The sequence below is a fragment of the Bison bison genome, unplaced genomic scaffold (genome assembly GCF_000754665.1).
Source record: "Bison bison bison isolate TAMUID 2011002044 unplaced genomic scaffold, Bison_UMD1.0 scf7180017864289, whole genome shotgun sequence".
NCBI lineage: Eukaryota > Metazoa > Chordata > Mammalia > Artiodactyla > Bovidae > Bison > Bison bison.
This window is the reverse complement of record NW_011494861.1, coordinates 15,395,609-15,416,482: the sequence shown is the minus strand read 5'-3', so window position 1 is coordinate 15,416,482 and position 20,874 is coordinate 15,395,609. Positions and strand designations below refer to the sequence as shown.

Below are 20,874 nucleotides of genomic sequence, written 5' to 3'. Positions count from 1 at the left end.
ACTTAGGTACAACACACAAAATATGAAAATCAAGTTATTCGTGCAGGATTGCCATGAACTACACACATTTTAGATGTATTCAAATATTTTGTAATTTGCTTTCAAGTTTTCTAAAAAAACTGTCATTCATTTATCATGTTTCATTATGTCCTCTTTAATATCCCTCTTTTATTTTTTACTATTTTATCTTTTATGGGAAAATTGCCTTGCAGTGAATTAGGTAATTAAGGTGAAAATGCCTGCAGCAGAGATGTCTACGGCGAAGATGCTTAGAGCAAAAGTACCTAGAACCAATTTTTCATTCCCTGGGAATATATTTTCAAAGGTTTTCTCTGTCACAATGGGCAGACTTTGAGGTACAGCAGAGCGGAAAATGTTAAGGCTCACTGATTTTTATTCATCAAAATTTGCCCCAATCATTATATGATAAAATCTAATTAATCCGGATGCCTAAATGACTCAAACATTCCATACCTGGTTATTCAACCACAAATGCCAAAGTCCTTTTTTCCTGTCCCAGGATTTTCTAGAGTCCTAAATTAAGTTTTCAGCCCCGAGTACCCTTTTTATTTCCTGTATTTGTAATTCCTGAGGCCTGACCCAAGAACAGAGATCCCTTCGACTATATGATCTAATTGGGACTGACCAACAAGAAGCCCTCACAACTAATTCTCTAAGAAACCACTGCAGATGGAATGCATAGATAACACCAAACCTTTCTTCTCTTAGAAAGTTGATTTGGGGATGATCATTTTTCCAATATAATTTATTCTTTGCCCTTATTTCTTCTGAAAGCAATAAAAGTCCTTTTATAAGCCAGAAGGAGTTAAAGCATCCTAAACTTGACAAATCTAACCCCAAATCATAACACTTCAATGATATGCCATTTCAGACAACAAAAGCCAGTAGCAACTGATAATTTTTAAAGGATTAACAACTATAAAATGGAGCAACAGTGTCCAAAATGGAAGGTAATATAAATGGAATGAACCTCTTCTCCAGCACAAATTTGTGCCAGAGGTGGCAGTAAAGATAGGTAGGGGGCTTCCCCAGTGGCTCAGTGGTAAAGAATCTGCCTCCCAATGCAGGAGACACAGGACACGAGGGTTCAATCCCTGGGTTGGGAAGATCCCCTGGAGGAGGAAATGGCAACCCACTCCAGTATTCTTGTCTGGGGAATCCCATGGACAGAGGAGCCCAGTGGGCTACAGTCCAAAGGGTTGTTGCGAAGAGTTGGACATGACAGAGACTGAGCACAGAACAAAGATATGTAGTATATGCAGGCAAAATTTTCAATTATGTCAAAAATATAATCCATCTAGCCACTTAATAGAAACTCCTGTTGAAACAGATTTAGCAGCTATATGAATTTTCCATACCACAGGAGTTTATGCCTATTTGAAAATGAACTACAGCTGACATCTCTAATAAATCAAGGTCTGTAACAGCAAGGTTTTTACTCCCTCTATAGATTATTTCTGGTTTAGCATGGATAATTACTGTCGCTTCACAGAAAAAAAAAAAAGGGCAAATGCAATAATTTGGAACTTGTACAAAAGAAAACATGGAAACTTTGCTGTAAGTGAAACTTGGGGGTGGGAAGCTAATGAAATCTGTTCCAGGTATTTGTTTCATTCTCCTTCTAGCTTCTTCTAACTCATGGTAAGTAGAAGAAATGGTTTCTTACAGCACAAACAACTGACCTAAATGAACACACGAGTTAAGACAAATCCAGAACACATACTGCTGCCTGTAAAGATGGTCTCAGATTCTTGACACATCTTCCATCAAGTGGTAAGGTATCTCCTCTCCCTTCGAATCTGGGCTGACCAGTGACTTCTTTGACCAATAATGTGTGGTGATGACTCTTATGAAAGCTCTGGGCCTGGCCTTGAAGAGGACTTGGAGGCCTGAGCTGTGATCTCCTAAATTTGACTACTCTGACAGAGGGATCAGATGGAGGGTCCCCAAGGCTCCAGAGATGCGGACAAGGCCTGCTGGGCCAAGTTTTCTGGTCAACCAAGGTGTCAGGACCGTGAGCTCACCTTGGACACCCTGACCAGTCCAATCACCTGCTGAATACTATCAGATGACCTGAATCATCACCACAGGGAACATGAAACTGCCTAGACAAGCCTTTCCTGAATTTCTGATTCACAACATCATGAAATGTATGAAGTAGTTGCTGTTTTAAGTCACTGAGGTTTAGAGAGTTCGTTACATGGCAACAGGTAACTGGAATGCGATCTTTCAATTTCTGCCTTGGTAGTAGTAACTCAAGCAGTTGTTCACAATTAGAACCACCAAATGGGTGACTCCTCTAAATTGGTGGGCAATATCCCCAAAAAATGTTCACCATGCAATATCTGCTCGAAATCAACTGCATTATCTCTTGGAGAAACCTTCCGATCACTTATTCCTGAATTTAAAGTTCACTAAAACCAGTGCTGTTACTGGCTATGGTATATTCTAGTTTACTTCAACTCTGTTAAGTAAACAGAGTTAACATGATGTACTGGAGATAGTCTGGGCTTTGGAATCAGATTGGTAAGTATTGGCTCTGCGATTTATCGATCGTATAATCTTGGGCTCAACAGTTTCCTCATCTATAAAATATGGTATAATTATACCTGTTAAAGGCAACATAGTCCATTAAAGAGTGTCAAGTCTAGAGAAAGACTGCCTAGGTCAACCTCTCTGTCTGTTTCTTTTTAAAGCGAGGATAGTAACAGCATCTACTCTAATGGGTTTGTCTAAGGAGCAGCAGAGTTAATTAATGTGAGGAACATTAAACTGTGCTTAACACATAGTTAACACTCAAAGTCAGTGATTTTTAGCTACTTCTGTTACTACCTCAGAGAGTTATTTTGAGAATTTACTGCAGTTATGTCTCTAGAGCACTTAGTATGGTTAATTCTGTCCCCTTCTTTTTCACCCTCATGGCTTTTAAATACATATATCAGCCTCTAACCAAGTGGGTTTAGGACTCTCAAGTACAGGAAGCCACATCTAAACTATGTATAAAATCAGTTTTGCTATACAAATCCCAAGCACACTGTCTGGTACCAAAAACTACTTAATGGAACAAAAATGTACTTAATAGAACAGATTCTCCTTTTGCTACCTACCATATAAGTGATTTCACAGGGTAGGAAACATTTCCCCATGAGATACATACTTTGACTTCCGGCATTATGGATAAATTCAGATTCTAAGATTCACAGTATATTAAATTGTGCTGTTGGTTGTATGAGATGCTGAACAAATATCTTAAGTGGGTGGTGAATTCTAGTTTCCTTAACAGGACTTACTGAGTCGACATAAAAAAAGCAAGCATTAGAAAAGTGGTTTTCCCCCCTTAACTGCTCTGCCTTTGTAACTAAGCTTTGTGTTTAAAGCTTCCACTATTTGAGCTAATGGACCTTTCCTAATTACATTACAGATAATGGGGAAGGTATAAGATAAGAAATTTATTTATATGTGTACCCACTGTGAACGTAATGCATATTTCAGGCAATGCTTGCCTTCTAAGCCACTGCTGTTCTTCACAAAGGGAAGGATAGTCTGCCTACACAAAACCAGATAGTCTGTACAGATATCTTGCAGGTGTGGAATGTAATTAAGTCAGGTTTGAAAGTATGAAACTATCCAACTTTGGTTTGTCCTGAGCAAGAAAAATTACTTAATGCAAAGTAAAAAGACTGGTCCCAGGAAAAGCACCACTTTATAATAAGAAGAGTGAAAAACAGAAAGACACTAGAAAGCAAAGGAGGCAAAACCACATTAAGATTGATAGTTATCAAAGAAGTCATAATGCTCGGCAAACTCCATTATTTTCAACAGATTCTTATTTAAATGACATCTGTTACCAAGCCCTCAAATGGAGGTGTATGCAAATGATTCACTGGACTACCTAAATACAATTTCTTTCAAAGTCCTATACCCTAAATTAACTGGAATCCCAAATTAACCAGAAAAACTACTCTAAAATCTCAAGAACTCATTATTAATATAAGTGCTCCAAGACAAAGCAGATCTGACCTATGCAAATATACTGGAATCTTCTAGATGAAGATTATTACTGAGGGTATAACATATAAAACCTAATTTCCAACTTAGAAAAAGGCAACTTTAAGAATAAAATGTATAGTGAAGAGGTGCCGTATATGCGGCTAGGTAACTCATCCAAACTTTGCATGTGTTGGTAGAACTCACAACAAAGTAAGAATCAAACTCACTGTATTGTATGAGCATGGCCTAGAACACTCTGCCCAGATAAATTTAACTCAGAAGTCCATGCACTGTTTACAAATGGGGAGCCATTATATTTTCCTCTTGCAAGGAATTATGTTTATTATCATCCTAACATTTTCCATTTACTTTTCCACATCTAGCATAAATAAACTAATTGAACAGTAAGAATGAACATTCACAAAGCAAATATATAATGTCCCAATATATATTGAGAATTATAAACAATAACAAATTGGACGACAGTTCTAAAAAGAACTTTCAATCTTCAGATATTTAAGTTTTAAAATATTCTTTTCTTTTTTTAAAAAAGGAAGATTTTGGCTTTTTACTACACCACATAGAACAGAGTGAGTTTACTTGAGTAAATTAAAATGAAGATTTATAGTGAAGAAATGGATAGTTTCTAATCTAGAAAAACAGATTTTGGATAGGAATCAAACCACTTATTCTTAAGAGAAATTAATTTTAATACTAGAGAGAATAAATCCATTCTTGCCATCATCATCTGTTAACTTAGAGAAATGGCAAAATTTACTTATAAAAACATTACTTCTCTTCCCCAGTATTTTCTCTAAACATGATATTCATTTAACTTTACATTATTATGCATGGGAGTTATTTCTAAAAATTACTTTCTTAAATCTGTAATTACCATCCTCAACTTAATCTACCTTAAAGGAAAGGACAAATCATAAGGCCTGCTCGAAATGCTTTAAAGCAATGGGATTCAAGAAGGAGCACAAATGAGACAAGCATCTAGAAAAAGATGGCAACTTCTTTCAAGAAACCGATGCACACACGGCAGTACAAACTTAAAACCTCAACCAACCTGTTATAAAGGCAAAATGACAAGAGCGACAAATTGAGGGGGATGGCATAATTCTTTAAATCTATTAATAATTCTGGACGTGGCGACCTTTTCTGTCAAGAGCCAGACAGCAGGCCCTGTGGTCTCTGTCAGCTTTGCCAGGACTGTACAAAGTAGCCGTAACACCTCAATGGATAGGGGTGGCTCTCTTCCACTACCACATTCTTTATACATAAAGGTGACCTCAGGATTTGGCTTGGGCACTGTGGTTTGCTGAAATCTTGATCTAATTCCTAAATCCTAGAGATATATTTTGCCCCCTTGGGCATCCTCTCAAATGGAGGGATTTATCTGGCTTAATTGCTACTTATTCTTTTTCTAAATCTCAGCAACCAAAATACTGAATGAATGAATATACAGATAAGGAGAACATCTGAGGAAGAGAAAAAACAAAACAAAACAAAAATCCACATGCCGGTTACAGCTGAAAAAATAAAAACTTCCAAGATTCCAACTCCTCCCTGATTAAACGCCTTTCCACTATGACTACAACTTTTTATCTTTGTTCAAATTTAATTTCCTTTCTATTGCTCATTGCTTTCATTTCTTTAAATTAGATCTTTTAGTCAAACAAAATGTTGTTTTTACCAGTTAAAATAAAATTAATGTTAAGAAACAGTTAAAACTTTTGAAAGTTATTTCCTGACCAAAGACTATTCAGCTATTAAAGATGAAGTTCGCTATTTCACTCTTGTATCAAACCACTTCCAACCAAGGTCAGATTTCAACTATGAAGTTAGTAGGAAAATGGTTTATTTCTATTGTCATGCCATCTTTGGAAAACCCTGTTTCACTGATACAGAGGGAATTGGAAACACTAAAAAAAACCCCCCCAAAACTTCCCTTAACTGCTATCTCCCTTATTTACCAATCTTTATCCTTCAGGAACTAATTTATGCTTACATATCCAAGACTAGCTTTGACCTTCTGGTATAATGAATAACTAGGGGGTAGTTTGCAACTCACAGAAAACTCAACTCTGTTCAGAGGTAAATACGGTTCTGAGTAAAGAGAGGACAAGTCATTAGAAAGAGCCTTCTGCCTAAAGTACAGTATTACTGTTCATGCCAATGCCATATTTTAAACTGGTATCAGAATTCTGAGAGAGAAATAAAAGGTACCTTTTAGAATGAAAGTAGATTAATGTCATCTCTCTTCTTTTGCTAAGAATATTAGGTAGCTCCTTTGCAATTAAGGGCCACTCAACAAATGAAAACAGTCCCAGTGTTAGCTATTTCACGGCATTAGAGTATTTAATGATGATTTAGCTCTCACTGCTAATGCTGTTCCCTTCACAAGGTGACACGTGCAAGCTAAAATTTGGTAATGAGTTTCAGCGTTAGCTAAAAGTCCATGTAGTACATCCTTAAGAGAGGTATCCTCTGTGCACATACCTATAGAGCTTTTCATTAATGTAGATAGAACACTACTAACTCCTATGTCCCTACAAGGATGTTAGCTAAGAACTAAGACAATGTCACAGTGAATCTGGATAAGAATCTTGGATAGTTATTTAGAATAATAATCTCTCTTCTAACTAAAATGAAGAAATTGTTTTCAGAAACTTATGTGTTTAAAAGTTAGGCTGGTTTGAATTTTCATGAATTTCATGGCTCTGCACTAGGCCAATTAAGAGGCGAGAACCAGCAAATATGATTGTGCTGCAGTGGTCCTAGATGACCGAAAAGCACTCTATTCACAGTATACATACAGCAAAAACCTGTTAGCAGTGAATAAAAAGGGAGGGGGGAACCCATTAAACCCTCACAGCATTTCCACGTCTATCAAACAGTTCCTAGTTCACTTAAAATGTCTGTTGCTCACCCCGGATGGAGCACTGACAAATGCTGAAGTTCCTCTTCACAGAAATGACTGCACCTCACTTTTACAATTTGGTAATAGTTTTAAAAGCTGTATTTTCTCATATAACATCTAAAAAACTAACAAAGCAATACAGAACTTCCCAGCATACTTCTCAAAAGTAAGATGGACGTATATATTTTTGGTAGGCTTCAACAGTCCTTCTAAAGCAGCATACTCTGTACCTCGCACCTCTGGCCTATTTAGTAACGGCAGAATCTGTCCACTGAAAACCTTGACTGCCAGCTAAAATGCTTCTTTAAAGATTTCAGTCTAATTTCAGCTCCACTTTTTCTATGCCACAGAGCACAGTTGCTCCCTAAGATGGCCCGCGGCGGCAGTTTTCACCCTATCATGCTGTTGCGCAACTAAAGAGAATGCCAAAGTCTGTTTTCTGAAGACAAACATGGCTTTAACATGACTTTTAAGGGTAGGCGCTCATCAAATGGTAGTAGCCTTATTACATTCCTGTTACAAGACGCATTCTGTTTTTCCAGAAAGAAAAATAACCATTCACTAGTGATAGGGCACAGATGTATGTATATATACAGGTCTCAGATTGCTTAAAAGTTACCCTCTACATTCTAACTTCCGATCATCAAAGCAAGGCCATTCTTTCCTACCCACTTTTCCACATAACCAAAGCATTCCCAGGAAGGGGGCACACCACTAATGTTCTCATGAATGGCTCACCACCAGTGCAGGCATGATCAAACTCTCTCCCAAATCTCTTTTACAATCATCTATGCCCCTGTACCAAAACAATTTCTTACACCACTACGTATTTAAATACTCTCTAAAAGATCAGTGATCAATTATGAGAAGCCAGAGAGTTTTCTTTCTATTTGCATTGTAACTTGTAAGCATCTACTTGCCTGCATCCCTTAATGATCCTCCTTCATTCTCTGCATGCAAGACAGGGCATCTGAAGCTCTACATTTGGTAAATTCTTTCTGACTCTTGGTGCTGGATTAAGAATCTCAGAAATACCCAGAATTACCAAAAAGGTCCCTTGAAGTTTCAAAAATCTTAGGAATGATTAAGTAACCAAACCTGATCAAAATTGATCCCCTTGATCAATTTATTGCAACATGATTGTGCATGATGTTTTCTGGTAAATGCCCTGTAGTGTATTATTAAAAAGCAAAGCTCTTGGAGTCACCAGCAATTTGCTAATGGTTGGTTTATGAATTACTAGGTTTGCAGACGCAAGACATGGATTAGTGAGGTTCTTCTATTGGACTGAAAATATAAACTATCACATATGCAGGAGGAAATGGAATTGTGGTTGCAGTAAGAACCATAGTGTTGAATTTCTACAACCACAATATTGCAGAAAAAATGTTTAAAATGTCATATAAAAGTTATCAAATATGGAGACCTGTGAATTTAAAAATAGAATCCAGGCTCATTTCACTGTAAAGTGACATTTTTGATGTATAATATTGCTGTTATGTGAAACTAGGAGCCGAAGAGACTAGATGAAACTTTGGTAGTCAGCCTTACACGTTTATCCATCTGGACTAGAGCCATTTCTTAACACCCGAAGATATGCAAGCATTATGGCTTACAAACACTGATCAGGAAGTTGCAGTACAGCTGGCTCTGTGTTACTCGATATTCGGTAACTGCGACACAAAAACACTTCCTTCCCGTGCTCCCCTCTTGCTCGACACAACACTCAAGCCCCCAAATGCAGGAATACCTATTGTAAACACTTGGCTGCTCATTTCATTTCCAGGTGCCTAAAGTGCTTCAGATGCTGCTGCCCATTAGAATACTGCTCCAAGATGGCCAATTATGTGAAACAATCAGGCAAAGTATCCGGTGCCCTGCCTGGGCAAAGATTAAGTCTAATCTTTCAAAACAAAAAGAACTACCAGGATTCTTTTTTTTTCCTTGAAATATGAAACTGCAAGTTCTGGCAGGGAAGGAAGAAGAGAAGCTCCCCCTTATCATCACCATCATGATGACTTCCTTCTCTTTCGTGGCTGGCTGGTTCAGATGACCGAGGCTCCTGCTTTGTGTTTTACACCTGGGCAATGACAGCCACCAGGGTGATATGGACCAAAGTACAGTGTTCAAACATGACTGGTAGAGAAATGATCATCTGTCACTGTTTAGTTAAAAAAACTTTTATAAAGTTAACAAACCAAGGCTGTTGATCCCTGAATTACAAAGTTGATTTGCTTGATTATTTTCCAAGTGTGAGGTGGGAAGAAAGAGGGGAAGAGCCTCTAGTGCTTTTGTGTATGTTGCTGATGCTCTAGTTTGGCAACATCTTGGGAGCATCTTCTGATCTGGTGATGTGGCATTTCATGAATCTAAGTACCAGTCCATGGCCCTGATGCTGGTTACTTATGGCCCAAAGGGGAAGAGGGTCTGCCCTCTTCCCCTCACTGTTTCAATCTGGTCCAGTAGTGGACACAGAGCCCTGGGCAGTTTCCCCAGAAGCAACTGTCTCTTCTTGTGAAGGTGATTCTTCCTCGGCTTGTCCCCGAGATGTGACAGTCGTTTCAGGGGAGATGCTATGAGGCCCCTCCAGGGGTATACAGCCAGGGTGGTTTTTGCGAAAGTGCTGATTCAAGATGGCCTGAAAGGGGAAACTTTTGCCACAAACATGACAGTGAAAAGGCTTGTTGCCTGTGTGTTTGCGGATGTGGTATTCCAGCTGATCTTTCCGGGTATATTTCTTGCCACACATGCGGCAGACAAACGGTGTGATCCCCATGTGCAGGCGCATATGGCGGTCCAGGCTCCCCTTCTGGTTGAAAGATTTGGCACAGTAGATGCAGGTGAGACGGGGGTTGTACCGGAACCACCGCTCAGATACTTCCTGCTCTCGGAGATACTCCACATAGCCACTTACTCCCATCATTGCTGACTCTTCTACCTGTACCGGGTGAGGACAACAAGCAAGTGAAACTATGTAAGTATATACAGTAAAAGACATCAAATCGTTTTTTACTTCTGTCTCTACGCTAAATGATTTTTAGCAGAGATCCAAACAGTGAATTAATTACTACCCAAAAGTAAAGATTTTAAGATAGGAATCTTAGAACACTGAGGCCACTCTACTCTATTACCATAAAAGAACAGGACAAATGAGTTACTTTCTGGATGAAAAACCTCACGCTTATTAACCTCCTGCTAAATTTTTAATTTACAGTGATAGGAGAATCTAAGCCCCCTCTTACCATCCATTTGGACTCTAATTTGCAGTCAGAATCTAGACAACCAGGTAGGTACTTTGGCAGTGTTGGTCCAATAGAACTTTCTGTGATGATGGAACTATTTGATAATCTGCACCATCGAATATAGTTGTCATCAAACACATGTGGCTATTGAGCATGTGTAATATGCTAGTGTGACTGAGGAACTGAATTTTTCATTTTAAATGCTTTCAATTAATTAAAATTTAAATAGCCACATGACATGGCTAATAGCTATTATATCTGACAGTACAGAATACACTATGGCAAGCACATTATAAATTGTATTTTTTGCATTATCATTAATACCAAAATTTAACCCAGTAGTAACTAGCTTTATAAAAATGTATATAACTTGTAGGTGACAGTATTGCTTTTTATCCCAAAATATTTTAGTACCACATCAACATATTTTCTTTATTCTAAAGACTGATCAAAATTTAAGTGACCTCAGAGAAAATTAGCAAAAGAACTGGGAAACTAGGCTGAGATATAAATTTACTAACTTAGTTATTCCTTCCTATAACCTCTTCACAATTTGATATCCAGTATTTACCAACTGGCTATTGTCTACCAAATACAATGACAGGTGCCACAGAGAAAGAAGTACAAGACCTGATTTTTGATTTTGCCTTCTGAACAGAAAGATAAAACTGAACAAAAAACAGACAAAACAAAGAGAAGGGGAATACATATTCCTAATGATTTCGCTAGTTCACTCTAATTGCTCTTAATTTATCAAGTATCTCCCTAAGCTACATTTCTTGCATTGTGAAAGAGAATTACTTAAGACATTCAAAAAAAGCAATTACCGTAAAAGCATTAAACCTCTGCTGTTGCTACTTAGATAACTAAGCCTTTACATTATTGAAAAATAAATGCTTTCCTTTTCTGATTTAACTTTTAAATCTCACTGATTTACTTATGGCTGTGCCGGGTCTTCACTGCTGCGTGCAGGCTTTTTCTAGTTGTAGCGAGCAGTGGCTGCTCTTCGTTGTGGTGTCCAGGTTCTAGGCATTTGGCTTTAGCAGTTGTGGCACGCAGGCTTAGTCTCTCCATGGCATGTGGGATCTTCAGGGACCAGGGATCGAACCATGTCCCCTGCATTGGTAGGCAGACTCTCAACTAATGGACCACTAGGGAAGTCCCTAATTTTTTTTTTTAATTGAAGAGGAAATATATATAGTTTTAAAACTTTTTATTAAGTTTTAGACACAACAGTATATTGAATCCTCATCACCCAACAATTTCAACCCATGCAATTTTGTTTTTTCTTTACCTTCACCCATTTGTCTTTTTCACATTATTTTTTGAAGAAAATCTCAGGCATAATTTCATATGTAAATATTCTAGTATGTATTTTTAAGAGATAAGGATTCTTTTCTTCTTAATGTAATTAAAATACCACTATCACACCTAAAAGCTTCCCAGTAATTCTTTAATATCAAGTAAAATCTTAATTTTGTTTTACCTAATCTGAACATAATCTAAATAGTTAAAGTATTTAATATGTGAAATAAACAAGTCTTCCTCCTATCTGAAAGCTAGAAGGGAGAGGGAATACTATATTCTTTTGAATGAATAATTGAAAAACCTTGCATTTATAAAAGCTTTGCATTTAAAATTCTGTATTAAAATATCACCACTCATAAATTTCTGATTTATCCTGATGACTTCTGAAGTCATTGTGTGTGTGTGTGTGTATATTTATAACACGTGTATGTTTTACGTATAATGTTTTGAACAAAAATTATATACATATACACAAATATATATAAGCATTTAAAGTATGCAGGAGGGAAACACATATATCTAGCAGAGGCAAAGTACCAATGCAAAGAGGAGAATATGTGAAAGCTGACTCTGGATTAACTGGAGAAAGATGAATCTAGCAATTAATCTTACATCCTTTTCTTGAACTTCTAAAAATGCATTTTATCTCCTTTCACATTTGTTAGCCAATAGTGCTCTTCAGTATTTCCAACAGAAGAGAGGCAGTTCTCAGCAGGTTTGGGAAGCAGTATGTAAAGAAAAGCATGGACTGGTAAGGCGTTATATGATTCTGATTTATTTCATATAACATTTCTGCTCTAATTCACTGGATAATCAAAACTGAACTCACATAAAGAATGAGGGATTATCCCAATAAAAGGTCCTGGATGAGCACTGACAGAGCACAGAACAACTTCTCTGAGGCTTAGTTTCCTCATCCATAAAATAAAGTTAGCGTATGTTTTGCCAATTCTATTATATTCTTATGAGAATCAAATATGATAACAGTATACCTTGAGATGTCCCTGAAAGCCTCTGGTTATACTTTACAGCAATTTAAGAGTGCTGGAACCTGGGTTTAAATCTGGGAACTTCCCTGGTGGTCCAGTGGATAAGACTCCATGCTTCCAGTTCAGGGGACCCAGGTTCGATCCCTGGTCAGTGAAGTAAGATCCCACATCCTGCAACTAAGCCTGCATGCTTCACCTAGTGGTCCTGCACACTCTAGAGCCACCACACCACAGGGAGAGAAGTCCATGCACCACAACGAAGACCCAGTGCAACCCCATCCCCCAAAAAAGGAACAAGCAAACAAAAAATCTCCATCCTACTTATTATTTGATTTTGAACAAGTTATCTAACTACTCTGTGCATCAGCCTCTCCATTTGTAAAATGAATATAATAATAGCATCTACCTTGAGCAGATGCTATGAGCACTGAATGAATTAATAAAGTGCTTAGCATAACTCAATGTTAGCTATTATTAAACATTACAAAAATTGCTAATACTATTCATAATCTTGAGGATACCAATTCCCTAAAAAAAAAAAGGCCTAACTTTAAGGAAAATAGTGTCATAGCAGTACTGTCCACAAAAAGAAAGTAAATTTATTCTAGTTATCTATCATGAACCATAATCAGAAAACTCACACATTATGATCAATTTCACCTAAAAATTACTGCAATAAAGTTGCAATAAAAGAGCAAATAAATGAGCATAAAATGTAGATTGGTCCTTGTCATAGGAAACAATGTCTCTTTGGTAGTTTTATTCCTTTGAACTCTAAAAAGAAGCAAGGACAAAAACAGCTGCCACCTAGTTGTCTCTGTCACAAAGAGCTGGATCAGGCTTCCCTGGTGGTCCAGGGTTAAGAATCTGCCTGCCAATGCATGGGACACACGTTTGATCCTGGTTTGGGAAGACTCCACATGCCTTGGAGCAACTAAGCCCTCATGCCACACTACTGAGCCCACAGGCTGAGACTACTGAAGCCCGAGCGCCCTAGAGCCTAGACTCCGCAACGAGAGAAGCTACTGCAGTGAGAGGCCCGAGCACTGCAACTAGTGAGGAGCCTCTGCCTGTCGCAACTAGAGAAAGCCCATGCACAATGATGAACACCCAGTGCAGCCATAAATAGATGAATAAATAAAAAAGTGGAGTTTTAATGAGGTGGATGAAACTGGAGCCTATTATACAGAGTGACATAAGAGAGAAAGAAAAACACCAATACAGTATACTAACGCATATATATGGAATTTTAGGAAGATGGTAACGATAACCCTGTATGCGAGACAGCAAAAGAGACACAGATGTATAGAACAGTCTTTTGGACTCTGTGGGAGAGGGAGAGAGTGGGATGATTTGGGAGAATGGCATTGAAACATGTATAACAGTCCAGGTTCGATGCATGATACAGGATGCTTGGGGCTGGTGCACTGGGATGACCCAGAGGGATGGTACAGGGAGAGAGGTGGGAGGGGGGTTCAGGATGGGGGACACGTGTATACCCATGGCGGATTCATGTCGATGTATGGCAGAACCAATACAATACTGTAAAGTAATTAGCCTCCAATTAAAATAAATAAATTTGTATTTAAAAAAAAGTGGATAATTTCACTTTTTCCACTTGGCAATTCCCTAGTAGACTGTAAACTCTTTACACACAGGGACAATCCTATATTGCTGAATATGCTAGAACCTGACAGTCCCTGATATGTAGCTGGTATTCAAGAACTGTTTTCTAAATGAATTATTCCATACAATGAATAAATTCCATATAAATGGATGCTTTCCATATTTTCTAAAACAAATACCCGTCTAGATTCTTGACAAGGGCTTCATAGCTGTCCACAATCCCAATCTTCAGTTACTAATCAGAGACTCGAAGAACTGAAGGGAATTCAAAAATCATCTGATTAGTTCTTAATTTTATTTAATGATCTCTAAAACTGAGGACTTAATTTAGTAGCTGTCTCTTTATTGGGCCCCTTTTCAGTAATTTTAGCTATTCAGAACTACTTAGAGGTAAAACGACTCCCATTTAGTGGCACTTGATAAGACAACACGAGATACTAAGAAGATCAGAAAATGTGGGCTTTGCTATCAAGGAGATTTCAATTTAGGAGACAAATTAATGTAAATCAGAAAATCATTTATATGAGTCAGTAGAGAATTAGGAAAAAATTACACGTTGCCACGTGTAAATGCTATAGTGGTTTAAGAAGGGGAGATCAAAGGGGACAGTTAGGACAGATGGAACTAAGAGTTGGGCCTTGCGTGGACCCAGATGCCTGAGTGAGTATCCCTGACTCAAGAGGCAGAGACAGAAGTTTGATGTGGTTCTGAGGCATAGAATCTGTCTGTTTGGGATGGTTAATGCTGATGAACGGTAGGAAAAGCCAGGTTTGAAAGATTATAAATGACTTAGAAAATCAGGCCAAGTACTTTAACCTTCCTGTGAAAGAAAAAGGAAAAACACAGAATGTTTAGAATAAAGGAGTGCCCTTAGTAGTCTTTTCCAGTCAAATCACGCTTATAATCAAGAAGCTCTTCAAACCTATCAAAATTTGTTCTTAGTATAATGTAAGTCATGTCCTGTTTTGGTTCTCTGGGGTGAGAAAACAATAACTGGTGAGTAGACTCACCATAATAAACTTTCATGCATGTCAAGGCATATATTACACTCATCTTTTAATATCAATTCCAGACAATACTACTTATCTTCTATTTCTTTACAGCCTGTTCCTTCTGTTTCAGTCTGGTAAATACCCTTGTAGAATTCCAAGTTTTACTCCTATCCTATTCACATATGGAATAAATTATCTCTTTCTAGTTACTTTAAAAACCACACTTAAACTCTCCTGAGTAACACTTTCCTTAAGCAGATACTGATTCCTATAACTGCGTTTTAAGCACTCCTATTCCCACAACACCATTACTTAAGTTTATATAGTCTTATCTGTATGTGTTTTGTGTATTTGTTAGTTTGTCTTATGCCCACATTAAATCATAAGGTTGGTCTCACTGCTCTATTTATTTTTACAATAGTTTTGGTCACATAATCATCACATTCTATTGGAGAGATGAGAAGAAAAAGAGCCCTAATAATACGAGTAAATTTACTTTTCCTTCAAGTTCATAAACACTTTTTATGACACCTTACTAAAACTAAAAAATTCTTTCATGGTTACAATTCCTTTTCTGGTACCAAACAGCATGATAATATACACATAGATACAGTTGATAATAATGTCTTGCTGCTGTTACTACACTATATACATAATAAACATCCAATGGTTTAGGTAAAAATTTAAAAAGATACTATCAGTATTGTGCAGAAGATAAAAAATTAGCTATGTAATCTTAATCTACCAGTGTTTCCTTTTAAAGGGCCACAGTGTTTATAATTTATTGTGCTCTACTTGGTGAGTTCACAAACTTTTTAAAAACCAATCTTCAAATGATAGACACCTGTGAGAAAATATAAACAAAAATATCAACCAACTACATACTTATACTATTTGCTAAGGAGTCACAAATTAAAGACATCATTTCTATCCTCTCTCAAACATTTTAGTCTAACAAGACATTTAGGAAGAAAATAAATGAAAGGATACAAACATACTAAAAAGCAAGCAGGATATAAAAGGCATAAGCAATTTGTTTACAAAGACACAATACATATCAACTAGTAAATATGTAGTCTTATAACCACATATGTACAAAATCAAACTTTCTCCATCCCAGGTCCTAAATTACCTGCATGAAGTTTTCAGAGGTTATTTTTATTACACTTAGGGCTACAGACTGGCTCCTATAATCAGGAAAGAGTTCCACAATCTTATCCTTTTCTACTTCCCAAACTCTGCTGACACCAAAAGTGCATTTCCTGCATGCTCACAAGCAAAAATAAAGAGAAAAGTCATCAAATGCAGCATTTATTTAACAAAACATCTTTCCTTTCTTATTCGTTATGCTATGTTCACACACAGTGGCAATTTCTTCAACCACCGCAGCAATCTCAAATCCACTACATACCTGGGAAGTGGGTTGCTTAGGTTCATCCATTCTCCCAGGAGACTCACTTCTGGCTCTGTGTCTCTCCGTCAAGGGAACAACACTGCCGGAGGGGCTAAATCTGTTGGAAGAGGAGCAAAAAGGGGACTAACAGGAAAGTAGTGTCAAGGAGCTTAAAAACTGCTGATGTCTGCCTCCTTTATAGTCTAGGAAGGGGGAACAAATCAAACAACAGATTTCTAAGAAGTCCTTCCATGGAGTCAATATAGAATCATATGCAATAAGAAGGCTTCTCAGGTGGCGCCAGTGGTAAAGAACCTGCTTGCCAATGCAGGACACACAAGATACACAGGTTTGATCCCTAGGTCAGGAAGACCCCTGCAGGATTGCATGGCAACCCACTCCAGTATTCTTGCCTGGAGAATCCCACTGACAGAGGAGCCTGGCTACAGTCCATGGGGTCACACACAGTTGGACACGACTGAAGCGACTTAGCATGTTGGCATGAAATAAGACAAGTTTGCCCTACTAAATTTTTAAGAAATAAAAAATGACACAGCTGATAGACCATATGATCTGGTGAAGCTAAGGCTAAATATAAGCTTCTATCCTTATGTTAAGTACTAGAAAACCAAAAAGGAATAAATTAAAACTAGGTCTTTTGTTTCTTCTATGTAAATTTTAGGTTTTTGGTTAATCCTTTCCCCAAGTCCCATGATAATTTGCTATATATTTCAGATACAGACCGTGGAGATCAAAAACCTTTGCCTTTAAAGCTATTTAGTTCCTGACACAGTTCTAACAAGGGGGACAACAATGCTCATACAGGTGACAGTAAGTATTAGGCTCAAGAATATTTTAACTATGAAAGACAGAAGAAGGAAAATACTCAAACCAAGACCAACTGAAGTAGATACAGTATATCCTCTCCAAATTTATGACACATTTATCTCTCAAGAATAGATGCAAACCAAAGGAATAGCTTCTTTAGTTACCACTGTTCATTCATTCAATTTTAAACTTTTAAGAAAGGAAAAGAATATTACCAATCTAAGTTGGTAATACTTTTCTCTTTAAGACTTTCTTTCAACTTAGATTAAAATTATTGTTATTTCCCCCCAAAAGAAACAATCACAATGTATTGCAAAGAGAAAAGTAAGGCATAGCGCATAGTAGCACTGGTGAAAAAAAGAAACTCTCAGGTTTATGGTAGCAGCTGTCATCAATGAAAGAAATGCAAAAGATATAGTCAAATGACAAGTGAAAAAAAGGAATGAAAAACACTCAAAAAGCTTTTCTTTGGAATTACTGTGATTACACTAAAAAGAACCATCACTGCTAGTACCATACTTCCTCAAATTTGGTAGCAGGGGAGGCAAAGAAAGGTAAACTGCTACAAAGGAAAGTGAGACTCCCAGAGGCCACCTACCTGTGTGAGACCATACCAAGGAAGGGCAATGCTGTCAGATTCACAGCTGATGATCAGCTCTCTTCCTCAATTCTGAAGAGGCCCTGGCAATTACTGATCCTAGTGTGACTGCAGATGCTATTCTGATTCATGAAGTGTCTAACTTTGCCATAGTTCTCACAACACTGTGAACACTTCAGGAGTAGGAGCTTCCTGCTTTAAAAAAATTAGAATGCAAGTCTTTTGGCACACTTTCAGTTTCCCCAACATAAACTTATTTTGACGAAGAACATCAAGTAAGGAAGAAGATGCTCTTTGTGTCACACAGAGGGCCTGCTTTAGCTATGTCTACACAGTAAGCCACTAGATGGGCAAACAAAACAACTTACCTGTCAATCTCACTGCTTGTTGGCCTAGCCACCTTGGCTCCTGAAGATCCTAAAGCATAATTTTCCTGTCCTACAGAACCATGGCCTGTGGTGTCAATCACCATGGCCGTGACTTCCTCTGCACTACTCCCATCTTCTCCGGAAGGCTGATTCTCAGGCCCAAGCCACTCCTCTAGATTTTCCGTTTTGATGTGTACTGCTCCCAGGACTCTAACTTCATCGTCACTCCGGGCTCCTCGGTCTGCTACCCCTGTCTCCACGTACCACTGTCCTGCTCGGTTGATTCGAAGAATGGGTTCCCGGCTCTCTACATCAGAACTCTGTTCAATAATCTGCGGGCTGGTGGACTCCTCGGGAGGACTGAGCTCCCGGATATCCAGGACAGCACTCACCTGACCTCGCCGGTTTCCCTTGGGGGTATTATGTCGGGGGCTGAGGGAGCGGTTTAGATTTGGTGTAACTCTGTGAGACTCCGGAGGTCCCTCTGCATGCTTGGTCCTCGTTTGACTTAATTCGGCTTCAACCTCAGCCACGTTAATTTTGAAATGAATGCCCTCCAGGATCTGGGTACATTTGTCTATAATGTGCTGCATCTGCAGAAAACTGGCAGCGGTCAGGTAGCTGATGATATCTGCCAGTTGCAGGCAGATCCGCCCCGTGTAACAGAAAGAAAGGAGCTGTTCAAAAACAGTAGGGTTCTTGATGACTGATATGGAGACAGTACTCATCTCATTCAAGGACATATGATCCCGGAAGTAGGGGGAGCTGGCAGCCAGGACCACTTTGTGAGCCCGAAAAGCTTGTCCTTGCACGTTGACCACGATGTCACAGAGACGGCCCTGCATGCGCAGCTGGTTCAGATGGCTCAGGACAGAGTTGCTGAAGTCAGGGATCTCCAGTTGTATGTTCCCACTTTTCTCCATGGTCGTGCCTAGGCAGGCATTCAACCCTGCTGCGAGAGAAAACCGAACCCTCATCAGTAATTACAACCACTCCTTTGCAATTCAAACCTATTTTAAAATATTATTCAGTGAAATTTCAATTTCACTGCTTGAAATTTCAAAATCTCCAAGTAGATTAAGATACCTTCCTTATGTTTAAATATGGAAAAGAAATAGCAACAGGTTTAGTAGGTTAGGTTTCTAAGCAAGATACCATTACAACCAAAACCATTAAGACTCCTAAAAATTCAAGTTATGCCCATACTTTCCTTATTAACAAACTATGTAACATCAAAACTGAAGTTCAACAGAATAGAGGGGATAAAAAACCAGTGTGACAATTTTTATTTTCTAAATGTTGATCATAACGTATTTGCATACAATATAATGAAGCAGCTTTCTGAATAGATTTAATTATACACAGGTGGGAAATCTGAACATTTTACTACTTGCTGCATGAATTAACGTTTACTATTTTACAAAGTGACCAATATCCCACATAAACCATTATTTCTAAGCTGAAGAGTCAGAGCCCACACAAAAAGACTTTGGGTTTAGCACTTGGAGGGAGATGCTAGGTTAGGAAAAACTCCCAGTTTTGTCAGCACGAAAATAAAGATTACTTGAAGACGTTCACCCTCAGGATTAGGAAAGGGTAGATAAAGCTGCCTCTACCTAAATCCAAAGTTGGCATTTTCAGGGTGGTAATACTTTGATTCTAAAGTTTAGTTGCCCAAAGCTGGTGAAAAACAGCATTTGCTAAGTATGGCCAATATTTTTACTTTAAAAGATTTTTAAAAAAACAAGCCTGTAACTGCATCCAATAATCTTCACCGGTTGAGAGTAGTTTGCATAAATCCCATTAGAAAGACACTGACTTGAGCACACGTAGTTACCTAAGATCTGAAAGTTCAGTAAGTTATCCTGACAAGCTCACAGTATTGCCCGAAATCACAACACACTTATCAGTAAATAGGGAAGTGTATGTATACACTGCGTTCAAGAACCAACTTTAGTCAATCTGACCTTTTTCCAAAGCGTTTTTGTTTGTTTTGAAACTTTTAATCCAATAAGAGCCTCTGTCGATGCCATCATGAATTCAGATGTTTATTTTGGAGCCTACACCAGCGCCTTTTTTTTGTTTGTTCTTTCCGGCAATTCCCCAGTGAGGAGGAAGCCCCTGGAGTAAGGTCTTTTTCTACCGTCGGCACTGGAGGGGTGAGAGCTGCAAGAGGGAGAATCGGGAACGGCATGGGGTTGGCCACTCCGGTATTCAAGTGGCTTTAGTCCGCGGTGGGAAGCGTGGGGAACGGAGAACAGGCAAAGGGGCGAAATGTCACTGAGGTGCGGGGGCGGAGAGCAGAGGAAGGCGAGCGGATCGGGAGCGAGCAATCAGGTGAGGGTAGAGGACCGGGAAGGGGGCGGCGCCCCGGGACCCGGTCCAGGCGGCAGGCGTAAGCGGGCGGGGAGCTGCCCAGAGGTGGGTGTGTGTATCTGGGTGTGTCGGGCTGCGGTGGGGGAGGGGGCCGCCCATCCCGGGGTCCTGAGGGAGGGGCCCACGAGGGGGCGGGTCCCGCAGCTCGACGCGGCCCGGGGCCAAGAGGGTGGAAGGTCTCCGGGTTCCTTGAGGCGGGGTGGAAGAAGTGGCTGAG

At 38.8% G+C, this 20,874-nt stretch overlaps 1 protein-coding gene across 4 annotated transcripts in view; it reads right to left on the bottom strand.

Moving 5' to 3' along the window:
* Positions 1-1,177: 1,177 nt before the first annotated feature.
* ZBTB37 (zinc finger and BTB domain containing 37) overlaps positions 1,178-20,874 on the bottom strand; it is a 20,105-nt gene continuing 408 nt past the window's right edge. Inside the window, exons 2-5 of one of the 4 annotated variants that reach the window (XM_010850077.1) lie at positions 20,249-20,447; positions 18,282-19,233; positions 16,506-16,605; positions 1,178-9,875 (exon numbers count right to left, since the gene is read on the bottom strand). In XM_010850077.1, the coding sequence (XP_010848379.1) occupies positions 9,387-9,875; positions 16,506-16,605; positions 18,282-19,204 (1,512 nt within the window). In that variant the 5' untranslated portion in view covers positions 19,205-19,233; positions 20,249-20,447 and the 3' untranslated portion in view covers positions 1,178-9,386. The other 3 variants (XM_010850076.1, XM_010850079.1, XM_010850078.1) reach the window with 3 other exon arrangements.